Source organism: Talpa occidentalis, unplaced genomic scaffold (assembly GCF_014898055.3).
Source record: "Talpa occidentalis isolate TD23 unplaced genomic scaffold, MPIMG_talOcc4v2.1, whole genome shotgun sequence".
Classification (NCBI taxonomy): Eukaryota; Metazoa; Chordata; class Mammalia; order Eulipotyphla; family Talpidae; genus Talpa; species Talpa occidentalis.
Window position 1 is genome coordinate 72,622,133 of NW_026555331.1, and position 26,203 is coordinate 72,648,335.

General features: G+C 36.6%; 1 protein-coding gene across 1 annotated transcript in view; it reads left to right on the forward strand.

Moving 5' to 3' along the window:
* Positions 1-26,203, forward strand: part of PRKDC (protein kinase, DNA-activated, catalytic subunit) — a 250,915-nt gene that overhangs the window by 171,722 nt on the left and 52,990 nt on the right. The window contains exons 60-68 of the mRNA XM_037506810.2: positions 5,561-5,673; positions 7,455-7,586; positions 9,832-10,011; positions 12,997-13,202; positions 16,988-17,126; positions 18,302-18,490; positions 19,044-19,268; positions 20,031-20,139; positions 21,695-21,806. Coding sequence (XP_037362707.1) covers positions 5,561-5,673; positions 7,455-7,586; positions 9,832-10,011; positions 12,997-13,202; positions 16,988-17,126; positions 18,302-18,490; positions 19,044-19,268; positions 20,031-20,139; positions 21,695-21,806 — 1,405 coding nt within the window. The remainder of the gene's footprint in view (positions 1-5,560; positions 5,674-7,454; positions 7,587-9,831; positions 10,012-12,996; positions 13,203-16,987; positions 17,127-18,301; positions 18,491-19,043; positions 19,269-20,030; positions 20,140-21,694; positions 21,807-26,203) is intronic.

Sequence of the window (26,203 nt, forward strand, 5' to 3'; positions counted from 1 at the left end):
TTTTTGTGTTGTATTATTCCATGAGGGCTTGCTTGACCATTTGTATTTTTGTTTCTCCCCATTGTTTGCTTTGTGTTTGCTCTGTTGTAGTAGGGACATTTGTAGTGTGTGAGTCCTTCTTCCTCACTGTGTCTCTTTGTTTGGTGGTGGCCACACTCACTGGGGTTTTATAGCACCTGGGTGGTGCTAGGCTCCCTTACAGCATTTCTAGGCCTTGTTCTGGTTGCAAGAGGGAAGAGTTGCAGGGACCTTGCCTTGCCCAGGAGTTCTGGCTCAGGATCTGTTTCTGGTGACCATAAAGGCAGAGGGTTGCTGAAAATCCCTAATGTAGAAGGAGGCCCTGTGTGGCTGAGTGGTGAGGGTGATGCACTACCCTGTGGGGCCACCATAGTAAAGCTTTCCCAGTGCTTGTATTTCATCTCCCTTACCATTTACTGATGATCTTCAACCTGCCTACAGGGCAAATTTCCATGGATTTGCTGAAGAGGTGTGCATTGAAGCAGTCTAAAGTTCAGTTAGCTCATAGTGGTTGCTAGTGTCTGATCTTGTGACTGCTCAGTTTCTTTGTTATATGGGAACAAAAGCTCAGAAATAAGTGGGAATGGCTGAGGATGGCTGTTCTTACTAACTAGAACTTGAATTGTGATAAATGTCTGTGATGATATAGATGAAATTGGAGGAATGTGTATAGACTTTAAGGAAGGTAAGAGGTTAAATGTAGTTTTTGGATCATTTTCCTTACAAGTTTTATTATATATATAATTGAAAAATCTCAGACATAGAACTGAGTAGGTGAAATGAAGACTAGTAACAATCCATTTAAATTCAATTAAAATATTTGACTCCATTGGCTCTGTAGATTTAAAATAGGTACATAATGTCTTCTTGGGATAGATGTATTTTCTTGCCTAATGAACATTTGGACCATAAAATGAGGTGGATTAATATTTACTGTGATAACTATTTATTACCATTGTAAGGGAATACAGTTTAAAATTTTGAAACTGTAACTTAATTGATGTAACATTTTTAACTATTATTTTGTTTAAGGTTTTGTTTCCTTAGTTATTTATGTCAGAATTCTACATGAGTACAGTTTAAAGAGTCAAATATTCTCCAAAGCTTGTTAGAAGAAATAGCAACCCTGCACAGCCATTTCCTAGATCCCAGATGCAGCTGTTTACATCTTTTAGTCAAGTGTTTTGTATTTAATTTCATTTCTCCAAATAGTACTTTTATATTGCTCCCCTCCCTCCCCCACTATTGTTTTCTTTTGACTTTACATTATGGACATTTAGGATTTGTTTCCTGCTTACACGTCACCCTGTCCATCACACATACGTACGTACATATACTCATCATGGATATTTTATGCCCTCATTGTCTGATGTAATTTTGACTACATAAATATTATTTGTAGTTGAGTCCTGGATGATACTTTGTTTTTCCTTTCTTGCACAATTATTTTCCAGGACATTAATGATTATTTGATGTCTCTCTGGTGGTGCAAGGGGTTAAGTCTCAGCACTGTGAAGCTATAGGCAGCCACTGTAGCATGAGTTCGATCCCTGGCCAGGGAGCTAACCCACATGGCACAGCAGACCTCTCCTGTCTCTCCTGCTGTCCCCCAGCATCTATTTTAATCGGTTGTAGGAAATTTCCCCAAAGAGCTCTTTGGTGCATGTCTGTTTTAGTTCATTGTTCTGTTTACAATGAGTGCCTTTTAGACTAACTCATATGTTCCAGTTCTAGAATATATTTTTAAAGATTTTATTTATGCATATAAGAGCTGGGGTATATGCCAGAGATGGGGGAGTATTGAGAGGATTCACCAGAGACAGAGTGGGGAGCAGAACAGGCAGATCTACTGAACTACACTGCTGAGGGGAGCAGCGGGCTAGACAGGAGAGGTCTGCTGTGCCATGTGGGTTAGCTCCCTGGCCAGGGATCGAACTCGTGCTTCAGTGGCTGCTGATAGCTTCATAGTGCTGAGACTTAACTCCATGCAAACAGGGAGGCCCCTAGTTCTGGAGTATTTTTTGGATGATTTTTGTTGATGATTTCCTCATCTCAACTTTCTCATCATGGAACCCTGTTGCTTTTTTTTGTTGTTGTTGCTTTTTGTTGTTGTTGTTGTTGTTTTTCCCTTTCGCTGTATTCTGGGAACTTCTCCAATCCTTGCTTTTATGTTATGGTATCCTATTTGTAATTTTCAGAATCTTTATTTGTTCTCTAAGTATCTCTTTAGTCCTTGATCCACAGTCACACTATCTACAATATCTACTTTTATCTTCCTGATAAAGGATAACTTTTTTTTAATTTGGTTATATTTTTAATTTTTATTTTATATATTTTTTACATCATTTTTCATTTTTGCACAGTGTGTGCATTTTCATCTTGGTTATAGTCCCCATACAATTCCCACCCCCCTTATTTTGACCCTAATCCCTCCTCACCTCACCCTGTAGTGTGTCTCTGATTTATAGTTGCTTGTTGATTTTGATTTTTACTTTGTATTGGTTAGTCTTTCTCCTGGTCTCTTTTTAGGTTTTCTAAATTCCAGCTATGAGTGAGACCATCCAGTATTTTTCTTTTTCTTTCTGGCTTATTTCCCTGTGCATGATCCCGTCCAACTCCATCCATGTTGCTGCAAATTGCATGAGTTTATCTTTTGTGATTGCTGAGTAATATTCCATGGATGTTCCACATCTTCTTGATCCAGTCATCTATATTTGGGCATTTGGATGGTTTCCATAGCTTAGCTATTGTAAATAGTGCTGCCGTAAACATAGGGGTGCAGGTGCCCTTTTGAATTAATGTTTGTGTGTCCTTTGGGTAAATAACTAGGAGTGGAATTGCTGGATCATATGGAAGCTCCATCTTTAGCTGGTTGAGGAATCTCCATACAGCTCTCCATAGTGGTTGGACCAGTTTGCACTCCCACCAGCAGTGCAGGAGAGTTCCTTTTTCTCCGTATCCTTGCCAACATTTGTTGTTGCTAGTTTTTTTAATAGCATTTTTAAATATATGCCATTCTCACTGGTGTAAGATGGTATCTCACTGTAGTTTTGATTTGCATTTCCCTGATTACAAGTGATGCTGAACACTTTTTCATATGCCTGTTGGCCATTTGCATTTCCTCTTTGGAGAAGTTCCTTTTTAGCTCTTCTGCCCATTTTTTGACTGGATTATTTACTTTGTATTTGTTGAGACTCCAGCTCTTTGTAGATTTTTTTTTTATTTTTAAAAATATATTTCAATGTAGATACTTATAACAATGTCAGAATTAGTAATTTTCCTCAGATAAAATTAATTACAAGGATACATTAAGAATATGAACATTTTATTTTATTTATTTTAATATTTTATTTTATATAATTCTTACATCTTTTTTCATCTTTGCAAAATGTATGCATTTTCATTTTGGTTATATTCCCCATACAATTGCACCTCCCCACTTATTTTGACTCTAGTCCTTCCTTTCCCGCCCCTCCCTTCCCCCCCCATAGTGTGTCTCTGACTTATAGTTGCTTGTTGATTTTGATTTTTACTTTGTATTGATTAGTCTTTTTCCTGGTCTCTTATTTAGGTTTTCTAAATTCCTGCTATTAGTGAGACCATCTGGTATTTTTATTTTTCTTTCTGACTTATTTCGCTGAGCATGATCCCTTCTAGCTCCATCCATGTTGCTGCAAACTGCATGTGTTTATCTTTTTTGATTGCTGAGTAATATTCCATTGTGTATATGTATCGAGTCATCTGTTTTTGGGCATTTGGGTTACTTCCATAGCTTAGCTATTGTAAATAGTGCTGCTATAAATATAGGGGTGCAGGTGCTCTTTGGAATTACTGTTTCTGTTTCATTTGGGATTTTTGTGATCAATCCTTTATCATTAGTGTTGTGTGCAAAAATGTTCTCCCAGTTGGTCTGTTTGTTTTGGTTATTGTGTCTTTTGCTATACAGAAGCTCTTTAATTTGATGTAGTCCCAGCTGTTTATCTTTGCCTTCGCTATCTCTGCTTTGGGCGATTAGTCTTTAAAGATATTACTGATGTATATGTCATGTAGTGTTTCACCTGTATTTTCCTTCTATATATTTATGGTTTCAGGTCTTTCATCTAGTCTTTAATCCATTTGAGTTGGTTTTTGTGCAGAGTGTGAGGTAGTAGTCAAGCTTCATTCTTTTGCATGTAGCGACCCAGTTTTCCCAGCACCATTTATTGAACAAACTTTCTTTGCTCCAGTGCATATTCTTTGCTCCTTTGTCAAAGATTACTTAACTGTAAATATGTGGATTTATTTCTGGATTTTCTATTTGGTTCCATTGGTCCGTGTGTTGCTTCTTGTTCCAGTACCATGCAGTTTTGATTATTATGGCTTTGTAGTATAGTTGATAAAGGATAACTTTTGAAAAGTTTGTTTCCCCCGTGGTCTGCTTTCAACAGTTGCTCTTTAACTGTTATTTTGGTTTCTGTCTTTCGTATTTGAATATTTTCTTTCATGTTTGAAGCTTTCCACAAAATGGTGATTTTTTTTTTAAAGATTTATTTATTTATTTATACAAGCATTGGGTACAGTCAGAAGCGCGGGAGGGTGAGAGAATTCACCAGAGCCGGAGCAGGGAGCAGAGCAGGCAGAAGGACCAAGGTACACTGCTGAGGGGAGCAGCGGGCTGCATGAGAGGTCTGCGCGCCATGTGGGACCCTCCTCTGGTGACTGGGGAGCAGCCGGGGATCGAACAGGCACTGCAGAAGCTGCTGGCAGCTTCGCAACCCAGCACTCAACTGCTGTGCCACTGGGGAGGCCCTTTCTGGTGATTTTCACTTTTTCCTTTTTTGCTAGGTAGGGCACTAAAAAGGCATTTGCAATAATTGCTAATTAGGGAATGTATGTTGACTGCTCTCACCAGTAGAGACTGAACTGGTCCTTGCCATTGAAACCCCTGATGTATAAATATGTCTATCTGATTTTTTATACTGGTTGATTATCCAGAGATCAAAATCTCCAATCTTGTGCCTGCATGCTAATGGCCTGGAAGCCAGGACTCTGAATGCCAAATGAGAAGGTGGCAGCTCCAGCTTCCAGAAGTCCTGATAGTCACTGTAGTTTTGCCTCTGGCCACACCTGCCTTTTCCATTCATGGTCCCTGTGATTCACTCTTCAACAACACATCCACTGCACAGGGGCTGTGCTTTCAAACCGTACTCCTTGCTTAGCCTCACCTCTCCTTCAGTGGTTGTGCTCAGTGCTACTAGCCCTTGAGCCTTTCCGGTCTTTTTCACTGTTGTTTCTTTGTCCCTATTCTCTGCACCATGGCATTAGGATTGGGTTAAGAGAGTTACCACTTTCTGTTCTCTAATTTCCAAAACTGTTGCTATCTTCTCTATTCTTCTTTCTGTAGGCTTACATCCTTAGCAAACAAACAAAACTCACCTAAATAACAGTAAAAAACAGAGTTAAGGAACAGTCTCACTTTTATTTAGGGGATTCTGAGCAGGAGTTTAGTTCAACTTGAATGTCATGTTGACTGTCTGTAATGAATATGCTTTCTGTTCTTCAGGTATAGACAATCGGGCAGAAATACTTAGATTACGCAGGCGATTTTTAAAGGACCGAGAAAAACTCAGTTTGATTTATGCCAGAAAAGGTCTTGATGAACAAAAACGAGAGAAGGTTTGTATATTTTTCAACAATTTGATGCAAGGTCAAAAATGTCTATTTTATATGAAGGGTAAGCATTAAGAAATAAAATTTCTTGTCAGATACTGGCTCCACTACTGGTCTATAAACCAAAATGACAGAAGCAACACTATATGAATTAAATTTATAGTGAAGCATGTGCATATATGGAGCTGTGAATTTGTACTCCCCAAATTAAATAATTATGCAAACAACTGAAAAATTAAAAAATAAAAAATTTACATATCAATTTGCATATAAAAATCAAAAATTTACATATCATTTTACATATCTGACTATTGTAGATATTAAGGGCTCTTGTGACTGAGGGCAAAGGACCCTTGGAAAGGAAAATCAAATGGTGAGTTAAAAAAAAAACTTTGTTCTGACTTAGTTTAAATCCTTAACCACTTAATTAACTTCCAAATCTGAATGTGATGTGGTTGAGTGGTTTCGTTATATCTTCTGTGGAAGAAAATGTACTTTTTACCTTCCTCTTGTCCCAATAACTGCAACTATTCTTTTGAAGATTAGGGTCTAAAATTAGTGTGCAGGGTCATTCCACACTACTCTTTACTGGCCCACCACACCTGGAGACCATTTTTTCCTACTCAGAGAGAAGTAGCTATGAGAGTTAATTAAACTTGAAACCTACTAGGTGTGCTTGAAGGACATAACTATCTAGTCAGTAGAAGGAAGAGATAAAACCAAGATTATTGGGTGAAAATTGCAGGGAATATTTTGGCCTGTTACCAAATGTGTTTTAAATAATAAATACAAGATGGCCTGTTGTTTGAGGCAATACATTCCCAGATACAGGTATTTGAATTTCATTAGTAATGGCATAGATATAATTAGATCTCAGAAGGCATGCTTCTATGGTTGTTCATTTGCTGGAACCTCATACTCAATGTCAGGCATTACATGATACTAGTGGTACAGAGGTAAATGTAACGTAAGCACTCATAGAGCTACAATCCAATGTTTATAGCCAATGAACGAGTTAAGGTCATAATTTGTGCAGTGCTGGAAATTAACCAAGTGATAAACATGTCTGTGAAAGAAATGGTGAGGGAAACCTTTTTGAAGAGTTGTCTGAGGTGGGAAGCAAATGATGAGAGAAAAGCTGTAAAAAAACATTCTGGGCAAAGAAATGAGCAGGTCTCCATATCCCTGGCAAAGGAGAGTCAAAGGTGACTAAAGTGGAAAGGACATGTTGACCAGTGGATGCTCAGGGTTTGGAGGGAGGCGGGTGTAATTGGAACTTTGGAGACTTCTCTGGACCAAGATTTGATAGAGATTTTAATTTGGATTTATTGTCTACTATAAATTGGTAAATCAGTGACTAAACCATTTTGGATAAAAATTGTCATCCATTCACCTTTATATTAAAGAGAGCTACTAACAGTTTAATAACTGATGAAACACTGATTTTCTTTTCTTTTTTTGAAGATTTATTTTTATTTATTTATCATATAAGAACTGGGCTGTAGGCCAGCCAGAGGTGCAAGGGGTGAGAGGATTCACCAGAGACAGACTGGGGAGCAGAACAGGCAGGTTTACTGAAATGTACTGCTAAGGGGAGCAACAGGAGAGACAGGAGAGGTCTGCTGCACTATGTGGGTTAGCTCCCTGGCCGGGAATTGAACTCGTGTTGCAGTGGCTGGTGATAGCTTGACAGCACTGAGACTTTAACCCTTGCACCGCTAGAGAGGCCCACCACTGATTTTCTTAAATGAAAATTCTAATCTGTTTGTTGGTTCTAATGATTATAGGAGATCAAGAGTGAATTAAAAATGAAGCATGATGCACAGGTTATTTTGTACAGAAGTTACCGTCAAGGAGACCTTCCCGACATTCAGATTAAATACAGCAGTCTGATCACCCCCTTGCAAGCTGTGGCCCAGGTTTGTCCATGAATGTTGCATTTTCTCTTGCTACATAAACTCCTTGAACAGTTCCAGGGATCTACTCAGTGCAAAGGAATGTGGTTGAGGACTACACTGCATCATAAATGACATATTACTTTATCCTAAGCAATGGTCTTGGCTGGAAGACTTTGTTTCAGGTCCTGGCTCTGCATTTCCCATCTCTGAGGTTGTCTTTCATGTGGTCTGACTGAGAGTCATCTAGAAGATTGTCCTGCAGTTGGGGTTCTTGTCAAGTTGTTTAAAGCTCTTCCTCTATAGTTCCTCTACAAAATGAGACATTGAAATATATTTTTCTTGCCAATAATGTTGGTCAGGATAAAGTAATATATTAAAAAAAATCATTGTGTTAAGCCAGTTCTTTTAAGGGGGTGGGAAAATCAGGAGACTATCAGCTTATCAGTGTGATCAGTCTTCTGCTTAGTTAATTCTCTTAATAATAGAGCAATGGATTTCTAAGCCAATAAAGAATAAAATTATTGAGAAGGAATGAAGTGTTCTAGCTGAATTTTTTGATGCAAACAGATAAAGGCCTGATTAATATTCCTTTGACTTTCATTGAAATAATTTTAATACTGGAGAGTGTTTTACATATACACATATGTAAAATTATTCCAGGTTCTGAAATATAATGCTTTGTACTTTATTGCACTTAAGTTCCTGGTACTAATACTGACTATAGTAATAGATATTATATATGCATATCCCTTTACTTTTTTTTAGCTTTTTATTTAATCTTAATAATTTTAAGTTAATAGAAACTTACAACAATAGTACACTAAACCCTTCACCTAGCTCTCTCAATGGTGATAGCTTACATAACATTCTTTGCTGTTTTATTCCATATGTAGATTCATGTAGCTATCATTATGGTATATCCCTTGGTTATTATGGAGTGCTTTCAATTCTTCACATTAAATTCTCCCAAGAATTTTGTGACATAAATGCAGTTATTAGAATTTTGTGACATAAATGCAGTTATTATGGAGTGCTTTCAATTCTTCACATTAAATTCTCTCAAGAATTTTGTGACATAAATGCAGTTATTAGAATTTTGTGACATAAATGCAGTTATTATGGAGTGCTTTCAATTCTTCACATTAAATTCTCCCAAGAATTTTGTGACATAAATGCAGTTATTAGACATATTTAAGGTGATGATCAGAAAGTTAGCAAAGAATGGAAAATACAAGTATTTTCTTCTTTTTTTCCACATCCATGTTTTCTAAAATTTTATAGTGCTCCACTGTAATACATTAATTAAAATTAATAAATAACAAAGAAATTGAATTTTAGATTTTTCTTTGATACAGGTTTTATTAAACAAAATAAAAATTTTTTTTCATGCTTTCATTTGAAAAATGTAGACATTGCATACTAGGAACCGTTCATAGTACTGGTGTTCTAGGCACAAAGGACAATGTTCTTGTGGTCATGCAATGTGGTGTGAAATCCTGGGTAGATCAGGTAGTGTGCTGTGCTGATGGAACTAAATAGCCCAGTCATGAAAAACATAAAACAGCTACTTATGGTTTTAAGAGTTTGAGTGACCATAATGATGGAATTTTATTTAATTGGCATTTTTTATTATGCTCAGCTACTTGTCTTAAGCTTTACCATGATACTGATATGCAGATAATACCTAAAAATCTAATTTAGTCTTTCTCTAGGAGTATCAAATATTGCACTAAATAATTATTTGTTATCTCGATTAATCTTCACCCAATTGTATGAAATGTGTTTTGTTATCCTCATTTTTAATACAAGGGATTTGAAGGCCCAGAGTCACTGAGGAGTTAAGCTGTGTGATTATGCTTTTAATTTATATCTCTGGGTCTCAAGTTTTTGACCAAGTCCATAATTGTCATGCCAATTATACAACACATGTCAAATTGATATATTTGGTTAAGTTCCAAATACTTCCCTGTCACTGCCTGTTAAAACTTCCCAATTAGAATGGAAATATGTAGGGCCTCCCCTGGTGGCACAGCGGTTGAGCGCTGGGTTGCAAGGCTGCCCGCAGCCTCTGCAGCACCAGTTCAATTCCCGGCCACCGATCAACGGCCACTAGCGAGGGTCCCACAAAAAAAAAAAAAAAAAAAAAAAAAAGAATGGAAATATGTAGTAGATATGTATGCAATAGTTTGTATTTTCAGATTGCATTGGTGAATTATAACATCTTTTCTTCAGATCCTAATTTGTCTTTCTTTTGAATGTTTTACAGAGAGACCCCATAATTGCAAAACAACTCTTTGGAAGCTTATTTTCTGGAATTGTGAAAGAGATGGATAAATACAAGACCATGTCTGAAAAAAACAGTATTACTCAAAAGTTGCTCCAGGACTTCAGTTATTTTCTTAACACTACTTTTTCTTTCTTCCCCCCTTTTGTTGCTTGTATCCAGGTAAAAGTCCAAACATATGCTTCATAAAATATGCATTGTCTGCTTTGCCTTATGACATAACTATGTCATAATAGCATCATTTGTTTTGCATGTTCACATACCACATGTTTAACATAGCAGATGTGCTCTGTCTGGGTTACTTCTTCCCAGATGGGTAGATGTAATTTATTTATTTTGTTTTTTAAAAGTTTATGTGTGAGAGAATAATCAGAAATCAAACAGGATATAAAAGTGTTCTGTTTTTTAATAAGGCCATCCCATCACTTTTGACTAAACCCTTCTTGTTGTTTAGTTGTTTTTCCTCATTCCTGTCTCCTGACTATCTTCAAGAGATCTTGATTAAACATGTCCTGTCTATTCTAAGTGGCGGAGACACAGTGAATAAGAGGCACAAATCCCTGACCTAGAACTTACATTCTAGATGGGTTATATAGAAGATAACATGAGGTTGTAGTAAGTGTTACAGTACTTGAGTAATTCAGGAGTATTAAAATAACATAGGATAGGGCCTCCCCAGTGGCACAGCGGTTGAGCGCTGGGTTGTGAGGCTGCCGGAGGCCTCTACGGCTTCAGTTTGATCCCGGCTGCTCCCTGGCCACCGGAGGAGGGTCCTACATGGTGTGCAGACCTCTCCTGCCGCCCGCTGCTCCCCTCAGCAGTGTGCTTCGGTCCTTCTGCCTGCTCTGCTCCCCACTCTAGCTCATGGATTCTCTCACCCTCCCGCGCTTCTGACTGTACCCAGTGCTTGTGTAAATAAATAAATAAATAAATAAATAAATAAATCTTTAAAAAACAAACAAACAAAAAAAATAACATAGGATACATGAAGCTGATAAGCAGACATCTTCTCAATTAGGATAAGCATATGTTCTTTTATAGATACTTAGATGGAGTGGTCTGAAAGGGTTTCTATGGCAATACAATTTAAGCAGAGAACTTAATGTAGGCATACTTTCAGTTAATACTTTACATGCTTTTTGGAAGATTACTTTTTCATGTAAAAAATGTTTTCTTTGCCATTCAATACATGGATTCATTACATTCTAATAGAAAAATCTCAATTATTTTAATATTTTTTAACTAGTAATCTCTCTGAAGTAGTTAAAAGACTATGTTCTTTAATGCTAGTTAGTAGTAGCTTTGGTTTGCAAACTGATTAGATAATTCCCAGAGATGAAGTGCTTAGTTTTCCCATTTCATTCTTTTTGATATAACATGAAACTGTTGATATAGTTCTTTATTATTTTTACATACATATTTATCTACTTGTTATATAATCATTTACATAAACATATTTATATACTTAGTTCTTTTCATATATTAATTTTTTTCCTGTTACTTAGATTGATAATTTGCAATTAGAATTCTTTCATTTTTTTTTTCTTGGCCAAACTAAAGTTTAGTTAAGATTTGGGAAGTTGTTGTTTTAAATCAGCCAGTATTTCAAAATGAGTCTCTCTTTACATTGTATTCTGAAGTGATTTTTAATATTTGAATTCATAGTTTTGACCCCTTATTTAAAAAACTAGTTTTTCCATTGTTGTCTAGGTGAGTCAATAAGTAAATGCCTTCATTAAGTAAATAAACTTAAAGTAAATAAACAACTTCTGCTAATCGTGGAGCTCGCTGTTTGGCAGTGGTCATGGAAAAAGCAACATGAATGCTACTCAGTGCCTTTGCTTTATACTTTTCGTATTGTGACTTTCTGTTTGTGGTTCATATCTGAAACTCCAATCTGTTTTCTCTATCCAGGCATCATAGTGTGTTGGGCAGAGCAATCCTGTGAGTTCTTGTTCTAGCAAGGTAGAATACTCTCTTTGAAATACCACTGCCTCACAAGGACTTCTCAAAATGAGTTTCTTATCTGCAACATACCCTGTTTTTTTCAGTCTGTCCCAACATTCTCCTTCAAACTGGAGGAAAAGTCCATTTAGCCATTTTTCCATAACACCATCAATGACTGGCAAATGGACATTAATTGATACCCTCTGCTTATTCTCTTTATGGGGAAAGCTGGGGTGGGAAGGGCATACTGTTTTTTCCAGATGTCTGCACATATGTGCTTACATATACACATCCACAAGATCTTGTGTGTACATGTAGGGTTTTTTTTTTTAAGATTTTATTTTTTATTTATTTATACAAGCACTGGGTACAGTCAGAAGCGCGGGAGGGTGAGAGAATTCACCAGAGCCAGAGCGGGGAGCAGAGCAGGCAGAAGGACCCAAGCACACTGCTGAGGGGAGCAGCGGGCGGCAGGAGAGGTCTGCGCGCCATGTGGGACCCTCCTCCAGTGGCCCGGGAGCAGCCAGGGATCGAACTGGCGCAGCAGAGGCTGCAGGCAGCTTCGCAACCCAGCACTCAATCACTGTGACACCAGGGAGGCCCACATGTAGGTTTGTTTTAATGCAAACACTCTTTCAAACTTTATTGTTCTCTATATTGAATTGGGATTTATTTTTCATTATGTTGATATATACAAGATTCAAATTGATAGTTACGAAGTAAAGGTTAGTATAATAATTCGTGAAATCCTCTATTCAATATTATTGAATAAGTTAGCCCCTGGTATAAAGAGATAGAATGTATTAATTAGGATAATGAAGAGATGTGTATACCTGTTTTTTGTGATTGGATATGAAATCTTTGTGTTTCAGTTGTTTTTCTCATCTATTCAAACTAAATATTCCTGCAAGTTGCATTTCTTTGAATATATAGAACATTTTAAAATGTTCATATTGTGATAGTAGTTTTCTTGCTTTAAATTAATCTCTGGTTTGGAAGTATTAAAATAAAGGTTGTTTCTCCCTTTGGGCGAAGAGCGTTCAAGAACATTTGTTAATATAATTACACACAAAAAACTCTGGTTATATCACTACTTACGTCAAAACTTTCTTTTATATTTAGTAAAGCAGTTTATTCACTTGTGAAGTTACGGTCAAAGTACCACAGGCTAAATAACTACATGTGTTTGTGGTTTCACAGGAAATCAGTTGCCAACATGACGGCTTACTGAGCCTGGACCCAGCCTCTGTCAGTGTGGGCTGCCTGGCAAGCCAGCAGCAGCCCGTGGGCATACGCCTGCTTGAGGAGGCCCTGCTGCGCTTGGTGCCTCAGGAGCCACTTGCCAAGCGATTTCGGGGGAAACACCACTTCACTCCTGATGTCGCCAGATGGATGGAACTTGCTAAGTAAGCTCTGCAATACAGACACTGTGGGGAGAACAGTGAATTTGACCAAAACCATGCAGAAAAAGTTTGCTTTTATTTTGGCAAGAAATGAACCAATAAAGTTGATAGTAACACTTCTGAAACTTTTTGAAAAACCTTTCAAAGTGACTACCATTCTATGAGTCAAGAAAAGTTGTCAGGACAAGGCATGTCTTGTTCAAGGAAAAGAATTTTAATTCATCCTATTAATTTATTTTAATTTGCAATCTTTTTAAACTCTCAGAAGCTCACTACCTGCTAGCCCATCCAGTTTTATGGTTAGTTGTGCACTAAATGCATACATTTCCCACTGGATGGCTAGTATTGTGAGGTCTGTGAGAAATATCTAATTTGTATTTTAATTATTCTCAGCACCTGACACAGTGTCTTAATCACTCATAGTGCTCAATTAAAATAAAAGATAGGGGGCCTCCCCCATGATGCAGCGGTTGAGCACTGGGTTGCGAAGCTGCCCGCAGCCCCTGCAGCGCCGGTTCGATCCCCGGCCTCCGGATGAGGGTTCCACATGGCGCACAGACCTCTCCTGCCATCTGCTGCTCCCCTCAGTGGTGTATTTCATCAGTCTGTCTGTTCTGCTCCCTGCTCTGGCTCTGGTGGATTCTCTCATCCTCCCGCGCTTCTGACTGTACCCAGTGCTTGTATAAATAAATAAATCTTTGTTTATTTATTTATTAAATATTTATTAAATATTTGTTTATTTATTTATTAAAGATTTATTTATTTATACAAGCACTGGGTACAGTCAGAAGCGCGGGAGGGTGAGAGAATTCACCAGAGCCAGAGCAGGGAGCAGAACAGGCAGATGGACCAAAATACACTGCTGAGGGGAGCAGCGGGCGGCAGGAGAGGTCTGTGTGCCATGTGGGACCCTCGCTGGTGGCCGGGATCGAACCGGTGCTGCAGAGGCTGTGGGCAGCTTCGCAGCCCAGCGTTCAACCGCTGCGCCACCAAGGGAGGTCCAATAAATAAATCTTTAAAAAAGAAAAAGAAAAAAATTTTAAAAATGAAACATAGGAATGACTATAAAACAGTGAAAAGTACGGATTCGCCACTCTTATTTTACTCTTTTCCCCAAGAACCAAAGATCTAAAGGTCAGTGCCATAAAATAGAAGTTAAAATTAATTTTTAATAAAAATTTTCTTTGGGTACAATTGGTTTACATCACTGTTAATATTTTGGAAGTATAGGGTCTCCCCCTTCAGGTGTAATCATCATCACAGGGCACCCACCACTAAAGCACACACAGTTCTCCACCACAGTGCCTTGTGCTCTCTTTTTTTTTAAAGATTTATTTATTTATGCATATAAAAGATGGGGTGTAGGCCAGAGATGCAGGGTGTGTGTGTGTGTGTGTGTGTGTGTGTGTGTGAGAGAGAGAGAGAGAGAGAGAGAGAGAGAATTCATCAGAGACAGAGTGGGGAGCAGAACAGGAAGATCTGAAATATACTGCTGAGGGGAGCAGCAGGTGAGACAGGAGAGATCTGCTGTGCCCCATTGTGCTCTCTTGCCACCCTGTTGGAGTCCCTTCCATTCCCCCCAATCCCTCTGGTAGTCTCAGTTCCATGGTCAGCATTTAAGGGTTGGTTTAAAAGTTTGTCTTTGACCCTTTGTTTGGTTTTTCTGTATTCTACATCTAAGTGACACCATCTGGTATTTATCGTTCTCGTCTGGCTTATTTCATTTAGCATATCCTTTCTAGTTCCATCCATGTTTCCACAAATGGCATGTGTTTATTGACTGCTGAGTCTCATTCCATTGTGTATATATACACCACATCTTCTTGATCCACTCATCTGTTTGGGAGCATTTAGTTTGTTTCTATATCTTGGCTATTTCTATATCTTGGCTACAATAAACATAGCAGTGCTGGTTTCCTTCATATTAGTGGTTTTGAGTTTTTCAGGTGGATACCTAGGACTGGTATCCACTTCTCCTGAGCACTTTTGTGGCTATTTGTTGTTTTTCCGTCTCTCCATTCAATGCTTTTAGGGCCAAGATGCTGTGGGTGGGATTTCACTAGGTGTAGCTCTGCCCTCTGCTTTGGTCCCTGAGTCTGGGATCTTTACCCATGGACCTGGGCCTCTTGGTGCCCAACAGTGCTTGGGTCCTTCACCGGGGGCTTGCTCCACCTTCCTTGTGCTGGGCCTATAGTGGGCTGGAGTTTGCTCGTGCCTGGTGAGGATTTGGGCTTTGGCACGTCGCTCTTGCTCATTATACAAATTAAATTTTGCAGAATTAGACACTAGCTTTGTAGACTCAAGGTATTGTTTACCAAGTTTAGTTTCCTGTAAAGTGGGGCTATAACCTAGTATTTTATGTTTTTGTTATTCTGCTGCACTGTTTAAAGGACAATTAACTGGTTTCAGAAGGATTCAAACTTTTAGAATCTATTTAATTCAATTACTTTGTTTACTTTGGAAAAACAAATTCAGTTTTGTATTTATGCCTTTTAACATTATTTAATTCTTTCCTTATCTGCGGTTTCTTCATAAAGGCCCATGTTTCAGATTTATGAGCAAACAGTAAGACTTTGTGTATTTAGTATTTTCAAGGAATGAGAAACTGATGTAATGTGTTTTTGCTGATTAAATGAAGTATACAACTCTAAGGGCTTAAAATTTAAACATTTTCTTCAAACTTTATTTAATACATCCTCATACTTTGGTATATATTTTTGCATTACCATCAGACAGAGTATTGAGAACAATATTTAGACTCCTCTTCCTTTGTCATAGTTCATGTTCTTACCATGTTGTAGTATACATAATCCAAGGAGCCTGGTGGGGTCCACATATGGTACACATAAAGCTAATCTCTTCTGAGTTTCTGGAACATGTTCTCATCTCCTCTTGGACTGTTGCACTGTGAGCTGCTGCCTCCCACCTCCCCACCTCTACCTGATTCATTAACGGAGTCTTACCTATTAGATTTTTATGACATTTGGTTATAGGAGAGAGCCCAAAGGGCTCTCTTTATGTAAATACATAAGATTTTAGACCAGGAAGTGACCAAACTTTGGGAAAACCAAGGAGTAAGGAGACTTTCCCTCACTTGTCAAATGATTTCAGGGAACAAACTTAATGAATACTAAGGAGGAAGTTTGGTTGATGGGGTCAAGCAGATTTTTGTTAATGTGAAGAGATGCTATTGCAGATATTAAGACTATAAGAAGTTGAAGCCAGCCTGTCAGCTCATTTATCTAAATGAGTTAAGTTCTCACAGCTTATTTCTGGTCACAAAAACATCAGCAGACTTCTAAATACAGATCCCAAGTACTTCTAATATTTAAAAAAAATGTTAGATGACTAAGAAATTCCTTATCAATAAAATTGAGACTGTCCATAAAACATGGACCAAAATATGGGATTGGTAGAAAGGGGATTTATTTTTACTTCTGCATTCCTGACTAAATTCCAAATTTTGGTGCTAGAGAAGTGTTCCTGTTAGGTCACCAGTAGTATGTGTTATGTGAATATAATGGATTAACACAGAAGAACTTATTTAATGAAACAACCCTATTACATTTTCAGATTTTACCTTAGAATAATTCAGAATTCACTTTAGAGCAATTTCTGCCATCTGTGTCACTAAAGTAATTTCAAAATTTTAAAAATTATATTTTTACAAAACAAAAATATTTTTAGTTAATATAATATGTGATATGTTGATATTTATTTCTTTAGAGTAAATACCTTAAAACTATTGCTATTCATTAATTTGGACTTTTGGGGGCTTTATTTTATAGATTGTATAGATCAATTGGAGAATATGATGTCCTCCATGGTATTTTTAGCAACGAAATAGGAACAAAGCAAATCACTCAGAATGCATTATTATCAGAAGCAAGAAGTGATTATTCTGAAGCTGCTAAGCAGTATAATGAGGTAAAATTGATTTCTATCAAATATGTCAGTTGCTTAAATACTTGTTCTGTGAATGAGAAAACTGTTAGCTTTAGAACTTAGAACTTCATGATATTTATGCTTTATTCCTAAGATTTTATACAAAGATTAATAGCAGAGAATGGCTTCATAATAACTAATTGTGAGTTATTGCTATATCTCTTATTTGTTTAAGATGACATATTTGACTGCAAGAGAAAGCATTTTATAAATTATCAAGCACTGTAGAGCTGTAAGTTGTTATTTTACTATCTGCTAATATGTACTTTGTAGTTGGGTAGACTGTTTTCTCTCAGTAAGTAAAACAATTATAAAGAGGTGAGTTAGACTGGTAAGAATTGGTTTTGGAAGAGGACTATAAGTTCAATTTTGCACATTTTGTGTTTTGACTTGCTATTGCTATCCAAAGGTAGACCTAACAGGTAGTTGAAATTCAGCACCTGTGACCTGTGAGAATTTTAAATGAACAATCCAAGTTGTAAAATACTCTTCAATTTTCTATAAATGTTCTATTTTCTCATTTGCATTCTAAGAACTCTTTGTATGGTAAATAACCCATAGTATTGATTTAAATCAAATTAACAATCATTAAATGTCTTACTAATTTTATTAATTGGCATCATGGATAAGTTTCTTAGAGAAATGATTACTGCTTGGTTAGGGTTTTTACATTAATTTGTTACTACAAGATTCCTTTTGTTTGTTCTTCCATTCAATGTTACTCTCTTTCCTTTTCCCTTTGCTTTTCCCTTGTCATAAAGCTTAAAATGTTGGGCCTCCCCGGTAGAGCAGTGGTTGAGCGCTGGGTTGGGAAGCTGCCCGCAGCCTCTGCAGCGCTGGTTTGATCCCTGGCCACCGGGTGAGGGTCCCACATGGCGCGCAGACCTCTCCTGCCGCCCACTGCTCCCCTCAGCAGTGTACTTTGTCAGTCTGCCTGCTCTGCTCTCCGCTTTGACTCTGGTGAATTCTCTCACTCTCCCACACTTCTGACTGCATCCAGTGCTTGTATAAATAAATAAATCTTAAAAAAATTATTTAAAAAAATAAAGCTTAAAATGTTTGTTCTTAGTTGTATGTTACATTACATATAATACAAATGTTTTCCTTTGAATTTTTTCCAACTTTGAAAAGTAATCTTAGGAACTTTTTTCTGCCAGGCTCTCAACAAACATGAGTGGATAGATGGTGAGCCTACGGAAGCTGAGAAGGATTTTTGGGAACTTGCATCCCTTGACTGTTACAACTACCTTGCTGAGTGGAAATCACTGGCTTACTGTTCTACAGTCAGTGTTGACAGTGAGCACCCTCCAGATCTAAATAAAATGTGGAGCAAATCATTTTATCAAGTGGGTAGAATTATTTTTTAGGTCACTGAAATAAATGCTTTAGGTGGTCAGGTATTTTCTAATCAATTAAGTTGTTTAAAACTTTTAAAAAATAAGGTAGTAATTGTGAAGTAACTGTTTATATAATATGACTCCCCCACAAACTCTGTAGTAGTTTTAAATTTCTTACCTTTTCAAATAAGTGTTATTTTTGCTAACCATTTCAAAATAAATTGAATACATTTAAAAATAATATTAACATCCCTAGTATGAATGACTATATGGAAGACTTTCACACTGCTACTATCTTGGCCATGCTCAGAGAGTCCTCGTTTTTTATTGTCTTTCAGCTAAAAATAGTTTCTGTTTTTCTGTCGGACAGGCTCCTATATATTATGTGATTATAGAATGAACAGTTTTAGATGAATTTGTTTTAAATATTGTAATTTTAGGTTGAAACACCAAATGTCATTTGGCTCCAAATCTCTACCTATAAAATTATGTCAGAGAATATTATAATAAGTAGGTATACTTAGGCTTTCTGAAGTTACAAGTGAATTCTTATATTTCTTAGGAGACCTATTTGCCATACATGATCCGCAGCAAGTTGAAGTTACTGCTCCAAGGAGAGGGTGACCAGTCTTTACTGACGTTTATTGATGAAGCTGTGAACAAGGAGCTGCAAAAGGCAATTATAGAGCTACATTACAGTCAGGAATTGAGTCTCCTTTATATCTTACAAGATGATGTTGACAGAGCCAAATATTACGTTGAAAATTGCATTGAAATTTTCATGCAGGTAATACATTTGAAATGAGCCATTACTAGGATACTATTTAAAATTAGTAAATTTATGAATAAAAAATCAACAAGCAAAAGTTTCCATTCACTGTGTGATAGATACCACCACCATTACCTTCTTTCTGTTCTTCCAGTTTCTTCTAATATCTCTCTCCACTCTGTCCTTTTTTTTTTTTTTTTTACTGCTTTATTCCTTTTCCCCCTTTTTGAAAGAATTCAATTTTGTTGGTTGGTTGGTTTTTCCCTTTTCTTACACTATCCAAGAACATCTGAGACAAGAATATTTTGTTTGGAGTAGCTGTATAGAACTTTGGTCACTTTGTAGAAAAGAATATAAATGAATCTTCCCTATTTATTTTCTGCCATTATGACTTTTTTTCCCCTTTTTTGCTTTTCTGAGACTCTTCTGATGTTTATTTTTAAAGTCAGTATCTATTAACTACATTTATCTTTGGCATATGTTGAAGCACTCTCATTCATTGTCTTTAATTTTTATACATTTTGGAAGTTGAGTAATACACTCAGGAGGAAGTTTTTGAAGAAGAAAGAATTGACTTCTGTAGTGGAACTTTTTAAATCGGTGGCAAATAGAAGCAATGATATATTGATTTTGTTCATATTGAACCAAAATGTGATTGGAAAACCCAATTTTTAACTACACTGAGGGACATTGCGTCGTTGATATATTCATGAGTAGTTACTATATGTTATATTTTAGACAACTAGATTTATAAACAATGTCAAATGCCTTTTCTTCTAGAATTATTCTAGTATTGATGTCCTCTTACACAAAAGTAGACTCACCAAATTACAGTCTGTACAAACTTTAATAGAAATTCAGGAGTTCATCAGCTTCATAGGCAAAGAAGGTAATTTTTTTTAACTTACCTTTTTTTTTCTTTTATAATTATGGAAGAGTATTAACATTTGATTTTTTTGCTTAGTGAAAGTGATTGTTTCTTAATATGGGTTGGAAACTGTATTGAGTTCATTCTACATGTGTATATATTTTGAGATCATTGAAATAAAGATTTAAAATGGCTAACCACACTATTCTGGGCACTGGGGATGCCTAATTTGAAATAACTTTCAAAATGGTAGGGTGACTCCTATAAGATCTACAACCTCTGAGGCAGAGGGTTTTACATGATCCCATCGGAAATAAGTGACAGAACCTGCCTTGGACTAAGAGTCTTCTGGAGGATTGGCCTGAGTAGGGTGTGGAGGAGGCTTGCAGAGTGCCTGCCCATCAGGAAGTCTGCGGTGTTCCCTGATGACCAATTTCTCTTGCTCTAACTTGAAGGGAAGGGAGGCTGTGGTGGCAGTGCCCAGAAAGTGAGTGCATTTTATCCTGATACCAATGGATAGTCCCCAGCATCTAAGGGAAAGACTACATCTTTGTAATGGTCACATATTTTAATTATAAATAGGAATTTCAAATTTTGTCCTAAATAAACAATAATTATGTTAGACACTTTTAAGAGTACTAATAAAACTTGGTGTTAGTGTCTATCTACCAAATTGTTTTATATTTTAAATTAGAATTATTTTTCGAGTATATATTATTGATGTATCATTCATTAAGTGCAGTCTTTTTTCCAAGAGCAATATTCTCTCTTTTTTCACATTTGCCAGCTTTGGAATTATTTCCAGGATTTGGAATTATTTCACACATCATTTTTAAATAGCCTTATGAGTAGATTCCTTTCTCCTTATTTTGCAGAGACTTAGAGAAATTAAATAACTTGCCTAACTTACTACATGAAAAGTCCAGATTTTTAACCCAGGACTGCGCTATTTAAGCTTGTGTTTTTAACCACTGCTTTCCACCAACAGAAAGAAAACTAAAACATTTAACACTAGCAATACAAAATTTATTAAATTTCTTGAGGATTAGTGAGTCCATTTTTTCAAAACCTTTGAGGCCAGATTGTTTATTTGTTGTTTTTATTCCTGTCACCTTGTGCACACACCAGGGCCTCGGGTAGTATTCCATAATTAAAAACATCAATGAATTTCCTACTCCAGCGGTATTCACATGAATGGTAGAAACAAAGATGATAAGTAGGTCTATGCTAATCAAATCAGATTTTGTTATTTAAACAATTGGCTGCAATCCAATGAAAAAACTTTTCAGTTTCTAGTGGTTTTGGAATAATGGGTGAAGGATAGTAGATCTGTACTGAATGTAAAAGTTGTATATATTTATTACTCCATCTTTATATCCTTAATAAATTGAGTTTAATGTCAGAATGTATTAGATTTATCATGGCGACTTTATGTTGTAAAGGTAGAAGCTTTTTTTTTTTTTTTAATTTAGACAAGAAGGTTGAATTATTTCCACTTACTATAGGTTATTTTCATATTGTAAGTAGATCTTGTCATTGAATTGTGAAGTTAGTGATCCTCTAACATTACTTTTAGGTAATTTGTCATCTCAAGTACCCCTTAAGAGACTTCTAAATACCTGGACAAACAGATATCCAGATGCTAAAATGGACCCAATGAACATCTGGGATGACATCATTACTAATAGGTAAGATGTGATCCTTTTGAGTTAAATATTCTTCTGAGTGTGCCAGAATGACTTGTCTCCCAACTGTGGTTTAGAAAATCTGGTTTTTGAGTCTAATGTAGATATCTCTCATCTTATCAATTCCCCACTTAAGTTGTTCTAACAAAATTTTCCATGTTAGCAGCCCACCCCTTGTCCCCACTTGTCCCCTGTGGGGAATTGCTGCCCACTCACTTGGATTCATCTTATGTTGGGTGGTTGATCATGAACATGCTGTCACAGTGAGAGATGGCAGCGGAGAAGTGGGGGCAGCAACCATCTGTTGTGTCTCAGAGCTAAGTGTTAGATAGTGAACTGGCAGCAAAAGAAATATGCTTAATGATTTATTCTCTTATTATAACTTGGATTTTGGACACTCCCGCCTCCTGCCTCCCAACACAGTTACATAATTGTATAAATCACATTACCAGGTCTGAGGTCATTTTCATATCTTCTTTCTTTTCTTTCTTGCCTTACAATAACCCTCTAATCTTGAAGACCTATATAAACCATTTATGTCAGAGAAGCAATAGAATCAGAGAGGTTGTGAATTATTTTTTGCAAATATATTTAGTAAGTAGGACTCAGAGACTGACCTCTTGTGTGGTATTGTTACCATATGTTACTATATGCTACTTTATCAGCAGGTTTCTTTAAATTTAACTTTTACACTTTTTATTTTTTATACTGCTTTTTACATTCTATTGTGAAATAAGTTTTTATTTATAGAAAAATTTCCAGAAATATAGAACTCTACGTACCTTTCACCTAGAGCACTTTTAACCGTTTTGTTTTTGTTCGGATTTTTAAAATATTTATAATTTAGATGATGCATATACCCAATCTTTTTTCCCTTTATAAAGTAAATAATTCTCTTTCCGTATCTAGTTTTATTTACTCCAGGAGTTCTTATTTTCTTGGGCCTGACAACTATTTTTTTTTTATTTTATATATTTTTACACCATTTTTTATTTTTTCACAATGTGTGCATTTTCATCTTGGTTATATTCCCCATACAATTCCCACCACCCTTATTTTGACCGTAATCCCTCCTCCCCTCCCTCCCTTTGCCCCGCCCCCCCCAGTGTGTCTCTGGTTTATCTTGTTGATTTTGATTTTTACTTTGTTATAATTTTAACCTTTTGACAGCTTGCCACATTAGCTTTTTTCTCTTTCCGCAATACACATTTATTTCCTGAACGACTTTGGCATAAGTTGCATGCATGTATCTTTTTTTTAATTCAATATTTTTATTTTATATATATATATTTTTTACATTGTTCTTGTACAATGTATGCTTTCTCCTCTCAGGTGTAGTCCCTGCGGAATTCCCACCACCAGTTCACCCATGTCCCATCACCATAGTCCCTTGTGCTCTTCCCACCCGTTTTGATCCTTCACCACCTCCTCCCCTGCAAAATGTCACTGATTTATACTTGCCTGTTGATTTTGATTTTTAATTTAATAAGGTTATTTTCTACCCCCTGATCCATTATTTGTGTCCTCTACATTCCTCCACTAAGTGAAACTATTCGGTATTTTTCTTTTTCTTTCTGGCTTGTTTCACAGAGCATAATCCCTTCCAGCTCCATTCATGTTGCTGTGAATGGCATGAGTTTATGTTTTATGATTGATGAGTAATATTCCATTGTGTATATATACCACATCTTCTTGATCCAGTCATCTATTTTTGGGCATTTGGGTTGTTTCCATAGCTTACCTATTGTAAAAAGTTGTATGCATGTATCTCTTTACCTCTTTATCAGTGTACATATCCTAAGAAAAAGAAAATTATATAACCACAGAACAACAACTTTGCTGTTTTCATTTTTAATCTACAGCCCCAATTTCAGTTTTATTTCCATTTAATGTTCATTAAAACTCTTTCTCCATTTAAGACAGGATCCAGTTTAGAGTCATATACTACATTTAATTGATATATCTTTTTAGTCTCCTTTAATCTGGAACAGTTCTTCTTCAGTCATTTTTCCTGGCATTGGCACTTTTAAGCAGTGTTCCTCAGTTTGGGTTTGTCTATATACCCTCATGATTATATTGATTGATACATCCCTAGACAGAGTCTTAAGTTTTCTTCCTAGGGTATCATGTCTGTAGCAGAATTGTCTTTTGTTGTTGATAGCAACTTTGCCTGGTTAAAATATTGTCTAATGTCTCTAGTGTATAGTGTTTGTTCCTGTTTTGTTTTCTTTCTCTTAGCAACTAATAAGTAATTTGGCAGATGCTTTAAGACATGAATATATCCTGTATCTTATGAGACTTACCCTCTGTTTGTATATATGTGAGTGACTTTTGACCCAAACTAGTACTGACATTAGTGGTTGCAAGATATGGTTTTCTTACTCAACCACTTGTTCTACTGTTATCTATACTGTTATCTATCTATATTTTATTGTAAGGCAGTTCCTTCCTTACTCCCCAAACCTGCTTATTTGCTTATTTAAATTTTATTTATTTATTTATTTTTTTTTTTTTAATAGAGGCATGCTTTATTTATTTGTTTTGCTGGTTTGTTTGTTTGTTTTGTTTATACATGCACTGGGTACAGTCAGAAGTGTGGGAGGGTGAGAGAATTCACCAGAGCCAGAGTGGGGAGCAGAGCAGGCAGAAGGACTGAAGTACACTGCTGAGGGGAGCAGCGGGCGGCAGGAGAGGTCTGCGCACCATGTGGGACCCTCGCCGGCGGCCGGGGAGCAGCCAGGGATCGAACCGGCGCCACAGAGGCCGCGGGCAGCTTCGCAACCCAGCGCTCAACCGCTGCGCCACCGGGGAGGCCCCTGCTTATTTAAATTTTAACTACTAATATAGATTCATGGATTTCAATTTAATTTGATGGAATGTAATCCATTGTTGTCCTTATTTATTTCATGTTCAAATTGTCTCACATTTGGTTAGTGGGAGTCCTTTCAAGCTGATGTTCTAGGTTGATCTTGCAAAATTATTGTTTTCTTCTAGAAATATTAGCATTTTAGTTCTTTACATGGAGATCTACAATTCTATGGAAGATAACATTTGTAGATGGTATTAGTGGTATATGTCTCTTTTCCTTATCTACTTGTCTATACCCATTTGTTAAAAAATTTTACTGAACTGAATTATCTGAATTTCATATTTCAATGGAATTATGAATTTCATAATTGAATTGACTTCATTTTGAAAAACCAATGACCACAGGTATGTGTGGATCTAAACATTTTTTGAATGCTCTCTCTGTTCCTTGTTTTATGTCTTTTCATATCAAACTGCCTTCAGTACTGTTGCTTATAGTATGTCTTAAATTGGGGTGAATCAGTGACATTTTTTCTTTATGAATGTCATTTTATTTTTTTAGGTTACTTTGACTTACACATTCATTATAAAATCTGCTTATCATTTTCTACCAAAAAAACCCACAAAACCTGAGTTTGATTGGAATTTTATTGACCATAGGTTAACTTCAGGGAATTACCATCATAGCAATATAGAGTTATATGATACAAGAATATAGTGTGTATTTTTTTAAGAACATTGTAATTTTTTTTTCATTTATTTATGCATACAAGAGCTGGAATACAGGCCAGAGGTGAGGTGAGTGAAAGGATTCACTGGAGACAGAGTGGGGAACAAGACAGGCAAACTGACTGAAATATACTCCTGAGGGGAGTAGCAGGCGAGACAGGAGAGGTCTACCTCACCATGTGGGTCGCTCCCTGGCTGGCTGGGGATAGAACTTGTGCTGCAGGGGCTGCGGATTGCTTCATAGTGTGGTGCTGAACCCCTTGATGTTACAATTTATACATTTATACATTTTATATTGTATATTTTTTAAGTTCTCTTTAATAACATTTTGGATGTCTTTTATTAGATTTATTCCTAAGGATTTTATGGTTTTGGACTATAAATGGGTCTTCCGTCCCCAACTGTGTCTTACAAGTATTTGCTGCTTATGTACTAGTTTTTCAAAAATTTTGCTTTTTTTTTTCCATGAGTGTGTACTAAACTTTGTCAAATGCTTTTTCTGTGTCTACCTCATTGATCGTATTGTTTTTCTCCTCTGTTGTGTATATGTCTGCTAAGTTTGTTTGGTGTATAGTATGTTCCCTCATTCATTCTCTGGAACATGTGTTGAGATTGGAATACTGTTGAGCATAATAATATCCTCAGCTATTATTGTATTGTTGTTTGTTATTTTTAAAACTTTATTTTATTTATTTATGAATACAACAATTGGGGAGGATTCACCAGAGATAGATTGGGGTGCAGAACAGGTGGATCTGCTGAAATATACTGCTAACCATGTGGGTTAGCTCTTGTCCAGTATTGAACTCATGTCACAGTTGCTGGCAGTAGCTTGTTAGAGCTGAGATTTAACCCCCTGCACC